The following is a 20,335-nucleotide window of genomic DNA, read 5'->3' on the forward strand; positions in this document are numbered from 1 at the left end:
TTATTTTGATGAGAAAAAATAAACACAATTTTAAAGCATTCATGAACAAAATGATGCCCCTAATATTGGCATAACTGATTTGGAAATGTAGAGATGATGTGTGTGTTGGCATAACTATTGAGTAAATATCATGATGAGAGTATTGGATTTGTTCACCATGAGTTAGTGAGCATAGGAACAAGCTTTGATGATAGGTAAAGTGGTTATATTATTGTTATTGATGTAAACTATTGACTAAGTATTTTAACATGTTACCACATATTCATTGGAGTAATGAGTTGTAGTGAGAATTAAGTGTTGCTATTCTAAATGAAGGTTAAGTGGTGTGCTATGACACTAAGTTTATGATAGAACCCATATGTGAGATTAAGAAATTTATGATTAATGGAATCAAATTGGGTAATTATTAAGACAAGAAATGATGCACAATCAAATAATTTGAATGTTTCTTCAAAAAAATAAAGAATCAGTTGGATATGATAGCAGATAATTTCAAGATGATATGGGTAAGATAGAACCATAAAAGGATCATAGGTAAAGGCTATTGAACTAGTTGGAAGTGATGTTGACATAAAAAGGTAAACATGTAAAACAGACAACTTAACATGTAAACACGGTCTTATCGGTATATAATCTTAGCCTATTGGTAAACTAGAAGTAAATAGGTAAATCGGATGAACGTGTACAAAGGATGAATAGGTAAATAGGTGAATAGGTAAACATAAAAGGCTTATCGGTAACAATGAACAATTAGTAAATATTTAAGGCGTGATCATAAGATTTGAATTGTTATTAGGATCAATTATTAGTTTAGGATAGTTGGAAGACTTATGCATGATTTTTGGAAGAAATTGATGAAACAAAGATCAAGGTGAAATGTTTGAGGAAGAAATTTCAATAACTTTCTACATGGTCAAAATGACGTATGAAGATGGAACAACTTTCAAGGAGAAGATTGAATGTGAGCTGACATGATCAAATTAAAATAGAGAATGAATGGTTAGATTCATCTTAATAAATTTGTATCATTGGATTTAGGTTTAAGGTTTATGATTAAGATGAATTCTATCTAAGGGTAAAGACATAATGAACAAATTCTAGTTGCAAGTGGAATGCAAAGTTGGAGAAGGTTATGATCACTGAGGAAATAACAGAATCAAGTGTGATCGATCCAAAGAATAGAGTATGGTATATTGTTGAATTACATAGAAAAGGTATTGTAGATTATAGATCATTTATTTTTGTTACTCTCTAACAATTATAGCAGAAAAATCCTTTAATCGGGTGGAGCCCAATAGGTCCCATTATAAAATCCTCTAACTAGGTTACATTCTCAAAAGAGTATTTAGAATCCTTCATCAAGGTTACTCCTAGTATGGTAGAGACTTTGAAAAGTATTGAGGAAAATCCCTTAATTGGGTAACACCTAACAATGTTGTAACCCTTAACTAGGAAGGCTCAAAATAAAGCATATTCAAGAAGAGTATATAATTTTTTAGCATCATTCTCACATCATGATTTTCACCCAAATCGAGTTTCCACAAGATATATCTAGTGTTATATTTATATGGATGGTTTTCATGTTTTTCACATTACCTTAAAGTTTAATTTACCTAATATGTTGATTGGAAGTTTAAGAGGTCAAAATGTTAATCAGTTTGATTAGTTAATTTGGGTGATATAGTTTAAAGTTTAATTTTGTGATTATTGATTCACCCCTCCCCTAGTAATTAGTACTATACTTACTATCGATATCAAATCTTACTTCCATTATCTAGGAAGCTTAACAACTAAGGGAAAAGATCTTGAAGATGTATAGGAATGAGGTACCCAAGCTCATAAAGGAAAATTTCATCACATGGGCAAGAAAAATGAAATTACATTTGTTAAGCCTTAAAAATACAATAGTTGAATACCTTACTACAAAGTACACACCACCTGTTGGAACCCCTATTGCAGATGACATAAGAGAAGTGTTAATCCATAACTCAGTGATGATTGCCATTGCTAATGTTTTATTTGATACAAAGCATGTTTATCTCAAAGACATGGATATTGTTAAGGATATGTGGGACAAAATGATTAAAGTACACAATGGTGATAAACACATATTGAAAGCTAAGGTTGACATACTTAAAGGTAATTATGATGAGATGATGATACAAGATGATAAGAACATTTCCCATTTAGTACAAGGGTAAAAGAGATTATTATTGCTATTAGAGGAGTTGGATCCAAACTTGAAGATGATGATGTTATAAGTAAAGTAATGAGCACTCTTATACCTAGATATGAAATTAGAGTTTATGCTACTCAAGAGTTAAGGTATGTTATCCCTGATAAAGTTACCTTTGATTCATTAGTCAAAAAGATGATTGCATTTGAATTGATTAATTTTGATAATAGTTTACCTATAGTTAAAACTACTTTTCAAGACACTATAACCCTTGACTCATCTAGAAAAGGAAAGTATGTTTCTCATAGTTTAGATGATTATGATTGTTTGTTGGCCAAAGAGAAAGAATTAGAAGAAATTTATGCTTTGATATCTAAGAGGTTTCTTAAAGGAAAAAGGAAGATAAAAAGGCAAAAAGTACCCTTGGTTATTGGAATTGTAGATAGATCTGTCATCTTGTTCCAAGATTCCCTAAGAAAGACAAGAAGGACAATAACAATCAGTAGAAAGACAAGTTCAAGAATTTTAAGAACTAAAAAAAAGAGAAAGAAGGCATGTTACATAGCTAAAGATAATGATGACTATAATGGAAATATTAGTGATGAAGAGATATTGTTTGTTACAGTGAAAGAAGATCCCTCTACCATTGATGTCCAAGACAATGAAGAGAAAACATTAATTCCAAGCATGAATAATAATAATAATTTGATCATTTATAGTGCGTGTACACATCATATTATTGGAGGTAGTAATAAGTTTATTACAATGGAAGAATGATATAGAGGTGCAGTAAGATTTAGAAATAGTTCTCCTTTGTTATTAGAGGTAAAGGTTCTATTGCTTTGAATGATAGTATTACATGTGATGATGTTTATTGGGAAGATGGTTTGAAGTATAATTTGCTAAGTATATCTCAGTTGAATAAAAAAGATATGAAATTTGGGTCCAGTAATGGTTAATGGAAAATATCAAGAAAGTCTGGGGAATTGATTGCTACTGGTGAATAAACAAAAGGTAATATTTTCAAATCAAATACTTTTATTGAATATTGTTTGATTGCTAAAGTAGAATAATGTTTGCTATGGAATAAAATGTTTTGTCATGTGATTTTTCACATTCTATTTAAGATTAGCAAAATAAAATGTGTTAGAGGTATACCTACCTTAGTCAAACATGAGAATGTTATGCACAAAGAATTCCAATTAGGAAAGATGACAAGTTCAAGATTTACTAGTAAAGTCTATTTTTAGAGAATATCCTAGATTTGGTACATACTAGTTATTGTGGACCTATTGGACCTAAGAGCTACTATGGTGATAAGTATTCCATACTATTTGTTGATGACTATTCGAGGATGATGTCAGTCGTGTTTCTACAAGTTAAATATGATGATTTTAATATGTTCAAAATGTATAAGGCAAGAGTGGTAAAGGAAACAAGTAAAACTCTAAAATTCCTTAGATTAATAGAGGACACGAATTTACTTCACATTAGTTCAATTCATACCATGAAGGACATGGAATCGAGAGGCAAAAGATAATTCCTAAAATGCCACAACAAAATGGAAATTGTTGAAAGAAGTAATAGATTCATTATGGAATGTGCAAGAGCATTATTGAAACATAAAGGAGTGACACAAAAATTCTAGAGAGAGGAAAATAAGTACTATAGTTCACACATTTAACAGGGTATAACTAAAGAAAGGTACAAATAAGACACCCTATAAATTACGGTTTGGTAATACACCTAATGTTAGTTATTTCAAGATATTTGGAAGTAAGTGTTATATCAAGAAAGATCAAATTAATTGAGATTTTGATGCTAAAGGAGATGAAGAAATATTCCTTGGCTAATCCTCAAAAAGTAAAGCTTACAAGTGTTTGAATAAAATGACCAACAAGATGATTGAAAGTGCAAATGCAAAAATTGATGAATATTCAGAGAAGAATGAAGAACACAATAAGAAGAAACATGAAGGTTACAATGATCTTATATTTTATGAACCAATGGAATGTGAAATTAAACCATAGGTGAATGTAGGAGAAAGAAATGTTCAACCAATGTATGATAATCAAGATAAAATCAATCATGAAGATACAAGAAACTAGCATGCAAAACTACTAACCCAAGGTATGTAAGGATTAATCATAGCCTATTTTAATTCAATGGTGATAGAAATGTTGCAGTCTTGACTTGAAGTCAAATAAAAGCTAGAGATACAACTTGTTTGTTATCAGAGGTTGAACCTAATATAGTAAAGGATGCTTTAAAGGATGATGACTTGATCAAAGAAATGAAAGAGGATATTGATTAGATTGAGAAGAAGGAAACATGGTCAACTTTAGTACCCAGACCTAATGGAAAAAATGTGATAGGTACGAAGTGGTTTTTCAAGAATAAGTTGAATGAGAAAGGAGAGGTAATAAGGAACAAAGTAAGATTAGTTTGTAAAGGATATGCTCAAGAGGAAGGTCTTGTTTATGGTGAGACTTTCACACCTGTTGCATGATTGGGAGGATTCAAAATATTGTTGGCATATGCAACATGCAAAGGATTCAAATTTGATCAAATGGACCTACAATATAATTTTCTCAATGAAATACTTGAAGAAGAAGTATACATAGAATAACCTAAAGGATTTGTTGTAGATAAAGGCAAGAACATGGTTTATAGATTACACAAAGCACTATATGGATTGACACAAGTACCAAGAGTATGGTATGAAAGATTTCATGCCTACCTAATTCAAATAGGATTTTCAAGAATAAGTAATAATAGTAATGTGTATGTTAAAGCTAAATATGGGGACCAGATACTGATAGATAAAATATTTCTTGATGATAAAATATTTGGTGGAAATTAATTAATGAGTAGATCATTTGCAGATGAAATGAGATAGGTGAGATATATATATATATATATATATATATATATATATATATATATATATATATATATATATATATATATATAGACTTCAAGTACAACAAAGGTATCTACATCAATCAATCAAAGTATATCAAGGAGATTCTAAAAAAATTTTGTATGGAAGGCTCAAAACATGTTGGTACACATGATCATGGGCTGAAAATTATTTGAGGATGATTTAAAGGAGGTAAATGAAACATTGTACAAATCAATGATAGGCAAGTAGTATGATGTTCATTTAAGACCAAACATAGCACATGCAGTTGGAATAATTGATAAATTTTCATCAAATCTTAAGGATTCTCATATGATAACAATGAAGAGGATATTTGAATATATATTAAAGGCATAGAGAACTATGGGCTATGGTACAAAAAATAAGGACATTTTAGTCTGAATGTGTATACATGTATTGATAAGGTTGGTAATGTTGATGATAGAAAAGGTACTAATGGATGAGATTTCTTTCTTGGAGAAAGATTGATGTCATGCACAAGCAAGAAATATAACCAAATTTTATAATCAATAGTTGAATTTGAGTATGTTTCCATTATTATGAATTGTCAACAAATAATTTGGACTAAGAAAATTCTTGAAGGATTCATGGGAAGGTAACATAACCAGTTGTGATACATTTTGATAACACAAGTGCTATTAATATATGAAAGAACCTATTGATGCATTAAAAAATAGAGCATATTGCTATAAAGTATCATTTTCTGAGAGAACAAGTACATGAGAAAGAGGTAAGACTAGAATAGATTCCTACATTAAAAGAACAAGTTGTAGACATATTTACCAAGCCACTTCCAAAGGAAAACTTTGAATATCTTAGAGGTAAATTAGGGGTCATTCCCCTATCTACAATAAACTAGAGGAAAGATACAAATTTTAGTAGTTCATATGTGTAAAAATAAATATCATATGTATGAATTGATGTATAGGAAGACTACTCCATAGAGGGAGAAGTCTTGACATGAGCAAATAAAGAAGAAGGTCAAGCAATAATAGGTCAAGAGTAATCAAAAGAAGGTCAATGACAAAGAAAATGATGAAGGTTATATAATTAGTTACTTTTGTCATTACTATTAAAGGGGGAGAGCATAAACATAAACAAAATTCAGGCTGATGTACAAGTGGGAGAAGAGTAAGCACAAAAATGAACATAAAGGGCGAGACAAGCACAAACATGAAGAGAACATATATTTTTATCGATAGATGAAGATTAGAGATAAAATATCTGATCAAAGATCACAAAGTGTTGCCATCAATGCCAAATCAGGAGATTGTTGGCATAACTGATTTGGTAATGAAGAAATCATGTATTTGTTGGCATAATTATTGAGAAAATATCATGAGGAGAGTATTGAATACTTTTGATGATTAGTTAATGAAGATTGGAACAAGATTTGATGACAGGTTAATTAGTTATATTGTTGTCATTGATGTCAACTATTGACTAAGTATTTTAACATGTTACCACATATTCATTGGAGCAAAGAATGAGTAGTAGTGAGAATTAAGTGTTGTTATCCTATAGGAAGGTTAAGTGATGTGTAATGGTGTTAAGTTTATGATAACATTCATTTATGTGAACAATTAAATAAGTTATGATTGATGGAATCAAACTACATAACTATTAGGATAGTCAATGATGCACAATTGAATGATTTGAATGTTTCTTCAAATTTGTAAAGAATTAGTCAGATTGATAATTAGATATAATAGAGGATTATGTTAAGATGATATGGTTAAGATAACACCATGAAAGGATAAGAGGGAAATATTATTTGACTATTTTGAAGTGATCCTAATAGGAAAAGATAAACAGGTGAACTAGACAGTCGGAGAAGTAAACAAGATCTTATCTCTAAATAAGCTTAGCTTATTGATAAATTGGAAATAAAAGGTTAATTAGATGGAAATGTACAAAGGATGAATGGGTAAATAGGTAAAAAGGATAACATATGAAAATGTAAACATAAAAGGCTTATTAGTAAACAAGGAACAATTGTAAAGATTCAAGGTGTGATCGTAAGATTTGAATTGTTATTAGGATTGATGATTAATTTTGGATAATTGAAAGGATAATGCATGATTTATGGAAGAAATTGATGATACATAGATCAAGGTAAAACATATAAGGAAGGTTGTTTAAGAAGTTTCTACATGGTCAAATGACTTATGAAGATGGAATAATTTCCAAGGCGAAGATCAAATGTGGGCGAATGTGGTTAGAAGAAAAAAAAAAAAAATGAATGGTTAGGTTCATCTTAATCAATATGGATCATTAGATTTAGGTTTAGGGTTAACGATTAAGATGCATTATACTAAGGTTATAAAGAAATAATGAACATATTGTTGGCTACAAGTGGATTGTGAAATTAGAGAAGGTTATGATCACAGAGGAAGTGACATAATCAAGTGTGATCAAGGAGAATAGAGTATGGTATATCATTGAGTTGCATAGCTTGATTGGATCTAATCTAGTAGAGGTAGTGTGAATTATAGATCATTTATTCATTTTTAACCCAAAAGACTATTGCTAAGATATATTAATATATAAAGTTTACAAAAGGGCTATGATGACCTATATATGTAGTAGAATGCATTAGAGAAGACTAAATAACTACTTAGAAATAGAGATAACAGAGTTTGAAACATCACTATATCACTCAAATGGCCAAAAGAAATTATAACATGTACCTAACCTAAAACTATGAAACTTTGAGACCTAGATATAAAGACAAACACCAAAACTTGGATAACAATGTTTACTCTCAAACAACTGTAGTAGAAAAATCCCTTTATCAGGTAGATCATAATAGGTCCCATTCTAAAATCCTCTAACTAGGTGATATTCTCAAAAGACTGTTTAAAATCCTCTAACAAGGTTACTCCTATTAGGGTAGGGAAGTTGACATGTCTTGAGGAAAATCCCTTAACTGGGTAGTACCTAATTGTGTTCTTGTAACCCTTAACTGGACAAAGTCCTAATAGAGCATATTACAAAAGAGCACACAATTTGTGAGCATCATTCTTACACCATGATTTTCACCCCAATCAGGTTTCCATGAGATATATTGGTGTTATACTCATGCAAATGATCAATTCTATACTTACACCTAACATATGGCATTTGAACAGAAATATGTAATGAACAAGCCATTCATTATAATTGGAAATTTGTTTTGAGCTTAAACACTATTAGATGAGCATGTGCTTGATTCAACGTTTTCCTTTGTTTAGCATATCAAGGAACCAAGTAAAATTAAACATACACTTACTTGTGATCTTTGGTTTTCTTTTCCTTTGCGAAAATGAGGGGCTTCTTCATCATGGCTTTTCTTTTCCTTTTGTATATACTTGTAAGTGGAAAATTGTCTTTGTCATACATAAAATATATATGGCAAATTTTTTGATATTATCTAGAATGATACAATCTCTTATTGTGTATATATCTTGATAGTAAACTAAATACAAATCTTTTAACTATTTAAAAATCTTAGTTGTAAAATTAAAGAATGATACAATTTCTTATTGTTGAAAAAGCTTGATCATAAAATTAGATATGAATTTAACTATGTTAGCATGAATGTTGATGATATTCCTATGGGGGAGTTTCCTAGAATTGTGGAGCATTAGAGAGATTAACAACATGATTTTGTGTTGTACTAATGGCTATGTTTGTTATTGATGTCAAAATATTGAGAAGATTAGCAGAGTAGCAGAAAGTGTTTGAGGCTGTATAGATCGAGTATTGAAGATGAGGTCAAGTGCAATTGAGGACATGTTCTATAGTGTGTCCTCATGATGTAGCTAAGAGCATGTGCAAAAATTCAAAGACTAGTAGTAGTTATTTAATATTTATGGAAGACAATTTGCAGACATAGTTCCTGAGAAGTGGTTTTTGGTAATTGGATTATATCCCCTCACAAGGATATAATCTGGTTGAGTAGCTAAACAGAGATAGAAGACATCCAGATGATGATGTTAGTGAGTGTGTCGAGTTTGTGGTTGCACGTGTGAGAAGTTGTAATTCATGTGAGCTGACAATATTATGTAATTATGAGAGATGTAATGTAGTGTGTTATTCTAATGAGGTCCTATCATAATTAATTGGGAAAGCCTCAAGACTAACTCAATGAAATATTTTGAGTACATGGTATAAAGGAAAGTTAATTTCCTTGTGATGTTTAATGGAAAGTGTGAAAGTATCAAGTGGATACGATAAGTGAAGAAGATCGGTAAATGTGAGTAAGTGATCAAAGGGATTATTGTGATGTGAGTTTTCAAATCTGGTATTAAGATCTAAGAAGCATGCAGTGTGAAAGAGGCATGGTAAGAGGACATAACAAGTATTTGAGTTGTTGAAATTAGTTATGTTTCTATTATTCTAAAAGGAATAATATGAAGGCCAATTAGATAGTGAGTTTGGTGGTCTTTTCCCTTAAGCTATTTGGACAGTGGGTCCATCTTCCTTTGACAACTCCTAATAGGGTTGGAATCTCCTTATAGAGATTCAAAGTCTCCTAATAGGGACTGATATGTATTGAATGTGTTTCATTGGATCCTAACATATTCCATCCTCTTACAAGGAACTTATATATTAGTATATCATTTTGTGGGTACCATCCCCACTAGGGTTTTCCCTTTGATCAAGGGTTTTCCTAGTTAACATATCTGGTGTTGTTGTGTATGTGTATCTTCTTATGGTTGTTGTTTATATTGATCACATGTTTAATGTTTAATAAGGTTGATAAAATTTGTATTGATATGATAACTGATTCCCCCCCCCCCCCCCCCAGTTATTTTGGTAGACTTTACTTTCTAACGATTGGTATCAAAGCATCATGTCCTTGAAGGAAAAACTTAACAACTCAACGAAATGAATGGTAGGTCATTTCAGAAAAGAAAGTCCTAATTTTGATGAAGTTAATTATGACAACTGGAAAGAGAAGATGAAGACACATCTATTATGCATGGGTCCAACTTATTGGTTGATCACAAAGAATGGGAAGACAATTGTGGAAGAAAGCAAACATGAAGAATGTACTGAAGCTAAAAGAGATTTGTTCATGTGTAACATTCTTGCCTGAGAAGCATTTTTGTCAGCTATTCCTGAAAATACAGTTTGGTAAAATCTTTGGGATTCTCTACTGAAATTTGGATTTAAGCTTTGGAATCTACTTATGAAGGTGAAAGACATGCTAAAAGGGTTAGATTGCAAAAATAAATATGTTTATTTCAAGAGGCTAAGATGATGAAAGATGAATCTATAAGAAGTTATATTGGCAAAATATCAGAGATTGTTGCAGGAATCAAGGCTTGCAAAGGAACTAAAGAAGAAGATGAGATCATATGGAAGATCCTGAAAATTTTGACACCACCATTCAAGCAGACATCACAAATGATAAAGAGATACCTTATACATAGAAGTTTTCTAGAGAGACTCTTCTTGGAAGATTGGAAGTAGCAAAAGTAAATTTGAAATAGTCTGGAGATTTTCCTAGAGTGAAGACTGCCTTTAGTGCATTGAGTATTCATCCTTACCTATCAAGGAGTGCAAACACTAGCGGAAATTATGCTAGCAGCAATAGATCAAGATCTAAAGAAGACAAAAAGATTGAAGAAGGAATTGACTTTCTTGTGAAAAGAGAACTAGATGGTAAGAAAATCTTTAAATGATGGACTTGTGATGAATTTGGTCATTATGCTTCTAAATGTCCTAAAAGAGTAAAGAAGTACAAAAAGAATTTCAAATCTAGAAGGCCTAGATAATGATTGTATGCAAATTATGATGATGAATTAGATGAAAGAGTTGAAAGTGAAAGTGATGATAAGTTAGGATTTGTTTTTATAAAAGAAGAAAATCCCAAAAAAGAAGTTAGAGAGGAAAAAAACCTATTGTCACAAGTTGAGAAGAAATTTGATTAGATCATAGACAATGGTTGTTCACATTATATGACTGGTGATATGAATAAATTTGTTGAGTTCAACAATTGTGATGGAGCAATTGTTAGATTTGGTAACAATGTGGCTTGTCATATCAAGAGAATAGGATCTATTACTCTTGATGTTAAAGCTAACACTAATGATGTTTAATTTCTTTATGGATTGAAACATAATCTTTTGAGTGTTGGACAACTAGTTGATAAAGGACATCAGTTGTAGTTCACAGAGAAGACATGTATCATCAAAGATAAGAATGGTAAGATAATTGGTACTAGCACAAGATCTAGAGGTAATGTTTTTTAGTTGAACCCTACAGAGATGACATGTTTGTTTACTAAAGTTGAAAACAATTGGTTATGGCATAAAATGTTTTGCCATATAAATTTTGATAATATTGTGAAAGCAAGCAATGCATTTGTTGTTAGGGATTTTCCTAAAATTGTGAAACTTACTAATGTTGTGTGCAAGGGATGTGTTGTGGCTAAGTAGAAAAAAAACTCTTTTCCTTGCAAAGTTTTATACAACAACAAAGTTAGAGATTATTCACACAATTGAATGGTCCTCCAAAGGCAAGAGGATTCTAAAGTGAATTGTATTTCATGATTCTTATTGATGACTTTACTAGGATGAGGTGGGTAGTATTTCTTAGAGAAAAGTCTGAAACATTTGAGAAGTTTAAAGTGTTTAAAAACATAATTGAGAATTAGTATGGACTAAAGGTTAAATGTTTAAGATCTAATAAAGGTGGAGATTTTACCTTGTATGAGTTTAACACTTTTTGTGAAGTAAATGAGATTAACAGACAACTTTCAGCCCTTAGAACTCCTGGGCAAAATGGTATAGTTGAAAGAAGAAATAGGTTTGTAACAAAAGCACCAAGAGTTATGATGTTTGAGAATGATGTATCAAAGGCATTCTGGAGAGAAGCAATTAATGTAACAGTGTATACAATGAACACAATGTAAATCAAAAAATGTACAAACAAGACTCCTTATGAATTATGGTTTGGACATACACCATCAATAAAGTATTTTAGATTTTTTTGGAAGCAAATGTTATATCGAGAGAGATGATGATATTGGTAAGTTTGATTCAAGAAGTGATAAAGGTACATTCCTTGGTCATTCATTAAAAAGAAAAACTTATAGATGTTTTAATCAAAGAAGTAAGACTATTGTTGGGAGAGAAAATGTTAAAGTGGAAGAGAAGTTTGGATTTCAAGAAAGAACACTTGATTATAATTATGATGAAGAAGCTAATCCTAAGGCTAACCAAGAAAATGTTGAGTTGTTTTATGAATCTAACAATGATTTACAAAGTAAAATTCAAGTTGTGGAGCAGAGAGAAGAACCAAGATCTGAACGTAGAGTAGAAGTAAGAGTTGAGACAACGACACCAAACAAGAATTTGACAAAGAATCACCCTTCTTATCAGATTATTGGAAGAAAAGACAAATGAGTTATGAAAAGAAACAGAATACATGAATAATTTTGTTTGATTTCTCAAGTTGAACCTAAAAGTACAAATGAAGCCTCCAATGATGATCATTGGATTTAAGAAATGATGGAAGAACTAGATCAGGTTGTGAAGAATGATACATGAGAATTGGTTCCTAGACCTAAGGACAAGAATTTTATATGTAATAAATGAGTTTTCAAAAATAAAATGAATGAACAAGGAGAGGTTGTGAGAAACAAATCTAGAATGGTATGCAAAAGATATTCACAACAAGAAGGCATATAATATGAAGAGACATTTGTGCCTGTTGCCAGAATTTAAGTAGTGAGAATATTCTTGGCTTATGTAGATAACAAGAAGTTCAAAGTGTATCAAATGGATGTGAAGTCAACTTTTCTGAATGGAGAACTTGAAGAAGAAGTCTACATTGAGCAACTTGAAGGATTTCCTTTGATAGATGAAGGAGATGTGACATGCAAGCTAAAGAAAGCATTGTATGGATTAAAGCAAGTACCTAGAACTTAGCATGTGAGGTTGGATAAGTATTTGGAAAAATTGGGATCTGTTAAAGGTACTACAGATAGTAACCTATATTTGAAAAAAAATGATATTTTTGGACGATATAATCTTTGAAGGTAAGTTTGAAAAAAATAACAAATTTGTTGATGAAATGAAGAAAGAATTGAGATGAGCATGATTGGTGAGATGAAGTATTACTTGGGTTTGCAGATTGTGGAGAATAATGAAGGCATTTTCATTTCCCAAACTAAGTATTTGAAAGATTTATCGAAGAGATTTGGCTTGGAAAGTTGTAAGCCATTTGGTACACCTATGATAAATGGTCATAAGTTATCTAGCAAAGATGAGACACCTACTGTTAAGTAGAAGAAGTACAAATCCATGATTGTAGGTTTGCAATATTTGACTCATACAAAACTAGATATAGCAAATGTAGTTGGAATTATTGAAAGATTTCAAGCTGATCCTAAGGAATCACACTATGTAACAATAAATGGAATATTCAGATATTTGAAGGGTACACTTGATTTTGGGTTGTGATATGATAGATCAAATGACTTTACTCTATGTGCATTATTGATGCGGACTAGGTAGGCAGTATGGATAATAGAAAGAGCACAAGATATGGAGCATTTTTCCTTGGAGGAAGGTTGGTTTCTTGGCTATCCAAGAAACTAGGTATTATTTCATAAAGTACAACAAAAGAAAAGTATGCAACAAAAAAAAAAAAATTGTAATAAGATCACGTGGCTTAAATAGATGCTAAAGGATATTGAAATAGAGTTTTCAGAATTTATTATTATACATTGTGACAACACAAGTAGAGTGAGTATGTCTAAGAATCCTATGTTACATTCTGATACAAAGCACATATCTATTAAGTAGTTTTGAAAGAGAAGGTTGCAAAGAAAGAGATTAGACTGGAGTATGTGAATACAAAGGAGCATATTGTAGATATATTTACAAAGCCATTGCCTAAGGATACATTTAAGTATTTGTGAGGTATGCTTGGGGTTATGCCCCTACCCACTTCAGAGTAGATGGCAGAGAATGCGTCAACCCAGTGGCACAAAGAACTATTATTTATTTGGACTGAATGTTGATGCTTCCTCTATGGGGGAGTATCTGTGTTTGAGTTGAGTCATTAAGGACTCTTGGTAGATGGTATTGAATAATATCTTTGGAAACTTGATTTGGTTGAAGACTTTGAGCAATAGATTGACATAATGATGTCTTTGTCATTGATGTCAATTGGGGAGAAGTGATCACATGAAAAACATCTCCTATGAATGGGGGAGAAGTGAGTGCATGTGAAAAAAATCTACTGATAATGGGGGAGACTTACAAAGAAAAGATTGTTGTCAATAAGGGAGAGTACATGAGAAAGATGAGCGTATAGAACGAGAGAACAAAATCACTGATGAAGTGTTGTTCCTGAGAGTTTCAGATTTGATTGATGAAGAGGATTTGAAAAGATGGAGCAACAACAGTATGTTTGGTATTCTTGGAACTTAGATGTTTTTCATCTATGTTGCCATCAATGCCAAAGGGGGAGATTGTTAGCATAAATGTTGATGATATTCCTATGGGGGAGTATCCTAACATTGTTGGAGCATTAAAGAGATTGACAACATGATTGTGTGGTGCATTTATGACTATGTTTGTTATTGATGCCAACATACTAAGAAGATTGGCAGAGTAGCAAACAATGTTTGAGGTTGTATGGATTAAGTACTGGAGATGAGGTCAAGTGCAGTTGATGACATGTTCTACAGTGTGTCTTGATGTTGTGGCTAAGAGTGCATGCTGAAAGTTGAAGACTCACAATAGTTATTTAAGATTTATGGAAGATAATTTGTAGACAAAGTTCCTAAGAAGTGGTTTATGCTAATTGGATTATATCTCCTACCAGGGATAGAATTTGGTTGAGCACAATTAGATAGAGATAGAAGACATCTAGATGATGAAATCAATGAGTGCGTGGAGTTCGTGGTTGCACATGTAAGTAATTATAATTATTGTGAGTTGACAATATTATGTAATTATCAAAGATGTAATGTAGTGTGTTATTCTAATGACGTCCTATTGTAATTAATTAGGAAAGCCTCAAGGTTGACTCAATGAATTATTTTGAGGACATGGTGTCAATGAAAGTTATTTTCATTGTAATGTTTAATGAAATGTGTGAAAGGATCAAGTGAATGCAATAAGTGAAGAAGATTGGTAAATGCAAGTAAGTGATCAAAGGGATTATTGTGATACGAGTTTGCAGATATGGTATTGAGATCTAAGAAGTGTTCAATGTGGAAGAGACATGATAAGAGGACAAAACAAGTATTTGTGTTGCTAAAATCAGTTATACTTCTATTATTTTGAAAGGAATAATACATAGGCCAGTTGGACAATGAGTTTGGTGGTCTTGCCCCTGAAGCTATTTGGACAGTGGGTACATCTGCCTTCTACAACTCCTAATAGGGTTGGAATCTCCTCGCATGGATTCAAAGTCTCCTAACAGAGACTAATATGTACTAAATGTATTTCATCAGCTCCTAACATAGTCCATCCTCTTTCAAGGAGGTTATATGTATTAGTACACCATTTTGTGGGTACCATCCCCACTAGGGTTTTCCCTTTGATCAAGGGTTTCCCTAGTTAACACATATGGTATTATTGTGTATGTGTATCTTCTTATGGTTGTTGTTTATATTGATCACATTTTTAAGGATTAATAATGTTGATAAAAGCTGTATTGATCTGATAACTGATTCATCCCCCCCTCCCCCCCCAAGTTGTCTTGGTGGACTTTACTTTCTAACATCTAAAAATGTTAATTGTAAAAGTAACAATAGAATAATACAATTTTAACTTATTTAAGAATCTTAAATATGTTATAATAGGAATGCTATAACCTTTAAAAAAAATGTTGTCAATTACCATAGAAGATTAAAAAAATAAAAACATAATATAGAAAAATCAATACAACTTTTTCATAGTTATAAAATCCCACTAATATAATCTCTTACTTGGAAAAAAAGATTATTATAGAAGATCAAAATATACTTTGAATAGAAAACACAACGAAAAAATAAGAAGTGATAGAAAATGTATCCTAAGAGCAGCTCCTCAAGATGATATTTCATGATATTGGAACTTTTAATATTCTTCATGTTGGTCACAATATTTCTAGTGTGAGTTAGATGATAACTAGACATGTGCACATGATGAAAGCATGTAAGAATAATACATATGGGGATATCCATACAATGGGACACTTGTGGGGGAAAGATAACCCTATTGGTGGGTATTTTAATAATTTCCCTAAATGCACACAAATTTATAAGGCCTGCATTACATTGGGGACCATAGATTCGTGGTTGGTTTAATAGTCCTATCATACGGATTTATTTTTCCCACTAAATAAAGTTGTGGAGCTAATCCCATAAACCTCTATTTTTTGTGGTTAAGATAAAATATAAGCATTTTAGAGTTTGCTCTCTTCATGTTGTGAGCTATAGCATTTTGAGTAATATTACTAAATAATATTACACTGCAAATTTCTTTTATCAATGCATTTCAGTGACTTGTCCCTCTAAAAAGTATTGAAATGGATTTGTAAGTATGCCTCACAGGGTAAGCAAGGTCTTGGGTGTGTATTGTGCCAGACACTATGAACCCTAAGATGACTTTTTCCTCTATTTTCCTTTTCACCACGATAACTGATGTAGTTAACAGGTTACATCATTCGTCCATAGTTCCTTGTTTAGTAGTAGAGCATTTTACTCAGGCTTTTACAAGTTTCTAACTTGTACTATATATGAGTTGAAGAAAGTCCCAACTACTCTATGTTTTTATAAAAAAACATTTGTTCCATCTAAATTTTTTAGAGCATACTTGGTTTCTTGTACTAAAAAAGACTCTTTGTAGATCAAGCTACCTCAAAGTTCTTTTATTTTTTTCCAGAGAGCACTAAAAAAAGTCTCATTTACATGCTACTAGCGCCAAAAAATTAGTTCATTACATACTACTAATCTTACAAGGATTTTACAATTTCAAAGTGAGATGCCTAATCCATAGGTGTAAACCTTTATACCATAAGCATTACCATTTCAAAAAAAAAAAAAAGAAGCCTTCTCCTTTTTGGAATAGAGAGGAATTTGTAACTTACATCATTATTTACAACGAGTTTTGATTCAAAGAGCCCAGTCTATAAATTCTTGCACCCTCGCTGAAAACGTTTCCAAAATCTTGTGCTCTATTTTTGCATGAGCAAGATCTTGATAAGAAACAACCATGATCATAGATACGAATTCCAAGCTCCAGAACCCTCTTCTCTGTCTTCTCAACATTATCAGTATGTGAATTAAATTAAGAGAGCAATAGACATTATAAATGAGACCGACTAAACCTCTTTTGATAATTATAATAATAATTACATACTTATCTTCGTGTCTACTCCATTTTCCTCCTATTTTCTTAATTAAAAAGAAAATAACTCCTACCAAAATTCTGCTCAACAAAATTTTATAAAACAATTATACAAACAGAAGTAAATTTTAAAAAAAATTCCTTTTCAAACCTTAGAATTTTTCAAATGTTCCAAGATTAGATTAATTCTATAGCTCTACTAAAATGAACTCAATGGCTCTAACCTATTATTCCCTGGACTAATAATAATAATTCAAATACGAAATTCAGGTAAAAGTTGGACCATATAAAGGTTGTAGTTAGATGCTCAGCGGGCTGAGATCACACTAGTTGGCAGTGATATATCTGCGCGAATACATATTCCATCACAAAACATCTTTCTGCAGATGCACCGATGTGAAATTGAGTGGACCAATTCCATTTTAGCCTATCATTCACTAATGAAAATGTCAGTGCTCTAAATGACAGTGGCATGTATGGATTCAAGCATTATCTCAATGTTATCCACAACATCTACTAGAGTCCCCCTTTCACTTCCCCAACTCCAATCGACAAAAAATCATCAGATAAGTTTTAAATTCAAGTTCAATTCACAGGCAAACTCAAACCGGCTTCATAAATACATTTCTTCAGTCTCTTATTCTTCTTCTATAAGCAGAAGCACCATTAGGGCGTATATAGAGAAGCCCAATACAGTTAAAGCTTTTGCAGAGAAAATAATTGGCTCTCTGCCAGTAGTGGGTCTTCTGTATAGGCTCATAAATGCAGAAGGTGGTGTGGCAGGTGACCGTATTCAATTACCAGAGTTTTCTAAAAGAGTGGAGAACAGGTGCACCCAACAGGATTCCAGGGCCTTTTATGATTTCCGAGAGCGCCATGGCAGGGTACAAATTATACTCAGCTGCTCCCTTTCATTTAACTTCTTATTTACAATGTATGTATGTTAATTGGTTTTGGAAATGTAGACGGGAAACCCTAGGTTTGTGTTGTTGTGGTGCTGGGTGGCTGCTCTAGGGGCGGGCCTGGTGAAGTCCGAGGACATTCTGCTTGGGGCTTCCAGGCTGCGTGTTTCCTTTGATATGCAGTATGAAGAGGACAATTTCAATATCCTAATGGACGATGCTCTATCTGTAAGTCTAAATTTTTTATGCTCCACAAGTTTTATGTTTTTGTTCAAGAGCATTGTACTTAATTATTTTGGTTAGTGGTTCAATTGACACCAGTCGTTCTATTTTCTCAGCAAATCTTGGGTGAGGTTATGGGCATCCTTTAGTATAGTGTGGGATAATCTTGAATCACTTTGTTAAGATTTCTAAATCTAGGTCCCTGCCAAAGTACTATAGAATTTTTGTACCATAGCCTCTCCACATGTTTTCTGCAGTCGTGGGTTTCGCAATTTGAATCTGTGAATCATTCTCTTATGCGAATTGATCATTATTCTACCCAAATGCGTTGAATCCCGCGGCTTGATTTTCATTAAATAGCTACTCTTTATAATTTAATAGCCGCTTTAAGTTTATGCTGAATTGAAATCCCAGCGATTCTGCAGCTTCCAGCCAGTAATTCCTTAAATCTGATTTGTGTCTGTCTAGCAATCACGACCAATGGGTATCTGTTAGTCAGAAACAGCATTAGTGTCAAGGGGCCCTAGTTTACTGGTGAACTTAGAAAGGTTCTTAATGAACCTAGGAAGGATCAAGTTTTGCCGAGTGCAAAGCTCTGACATGTAAAAGGGATAAGGCTGGGATCATGCCTGCATCAAATTTGGTGGATTGGATACCCCTGGTCCTTGACTCTTAGATAAAAAGCTTCAACCTAAAGGCTGATCTCCATCGAAAAATAACATTAGTTGCTTTAAATTTGTGCTGAATTGTAACCCCAGCAATTGTGCAGTTCCCACCAGTAATTCCTCAAATTTGATTTCAACTCTCTTTAGAAGTCATGACTAAGAGTTATTTATTCAGTCAAAAATAACATTAGTTTGGGGAGCATACCCATACAGACTTGATGATTGATCATCACTGTTGTTGCCATTGCTCTGTATTGCTTAATGATCGAAGCACAATCCAACCCAGTTGCAATATCCACGAAAGCCTTCACTATTTAACGCAGATATAAGTGAGTGGTTTGTGCATGGGCTAGTCCCACATTGGTTCTAATTGTTAAAGAAAGATGATTTCTAGTGTTGCATGTTCAATTATTTTTTGCTATTAAGGAAAGAGGCTAGAGGCAGAACACTTGAAGGCATCAATTATATTCACGCTTTTCCTATTGTAACAGCTACTGGTGAAATCTTCTTGTGTGCTGAGCGGATCCCATGCCTTGTAACTTTTACTAGCATATATGATGAAATGAATTATCACTAATGTAAATGACTGCTTGTGAAGATCATCTCCAAATGATTTAAAATGCCCCATAGGTTAATTGCCACAAACTTAAATTTTATCTAAAGCTTTTGTGAAAGCTTTTAGTACTTCGAAAGGAAATATGTGAAAACTTCCAACTTAATCGTAAGAGGAGAGAGCTTTAAAAATAAAAATGATTTTAGACAGACAAGTAAGGACATGAAAAAAACACTTAGAAAGAAACAAGAATATTGAAGAGAAGCAGGAGAAGAAAAATAACGAGGCAACCACAAAAGAGAGTAACATTGATATACTCTTGGAAAAAAAAGCTTCTAAAACACCAAACCGATATGTTATCAGCAACTGCAGCTAACAATACATTTACAAGCTTCAAGCTTTACTGATGTTTAATTCTCCAAGTCTCGGAGGAAACCATGAAGCACAACCATGCAGAAAATATTGTTAATGTTTTATAGCTGCAGGAGAAATCATTATTACTTGCAATTGTTGAATTTGCTATCTCTGCTGT

The 20,335-nt window shown here is 32.3% G+C and overlaps 1 protein-coding gene across 1 annotated transcript in view; it reads left to right on the forward strand.

The window, feature by feature from the left end:
• Nucleotides 1–17,778: 17,778 nt before the first annotated feature.
• The window catches only part of PDE329 (calcium homeostasis regulator), a 35,353-nt gene continuing 32,796 nt past the window's right edge, over nt 17,779–20,335 (forward strand). Inside the window, exons 1-2 of the mRNA XM_089788183.1 lie at nt 17,779–18,345; nt 18,427–18,591. Coding sequence (XP_089644309.1) covers nt 17,923–18,345; nt 18,427–18,591 — 588 coding nt within the window. The 5' untranslated portion in view covers nt 17,779–17,922. The remainder of the gene's footprint in view (nt 18,346–18,426; nt 18,592–20,335) is intronic.

Source organism: Cupressus sempervirens, chromosome 6 (genome assembly GCF_028749045.1).
Source record: "Cupressus sempervirens isolate cs-2001-9-10 chromosome 6, ASM2874904v1, whole genome shotgun sequence".
In the NCBI taxonomy this organism is placed as follows: domain Eukaryota; kingdom Viridiplantae; phylum Streptophyta; class Pinopsida; order Cupressales; family Cupressaceae; genus Cupressus; species Cupressus sempervirens.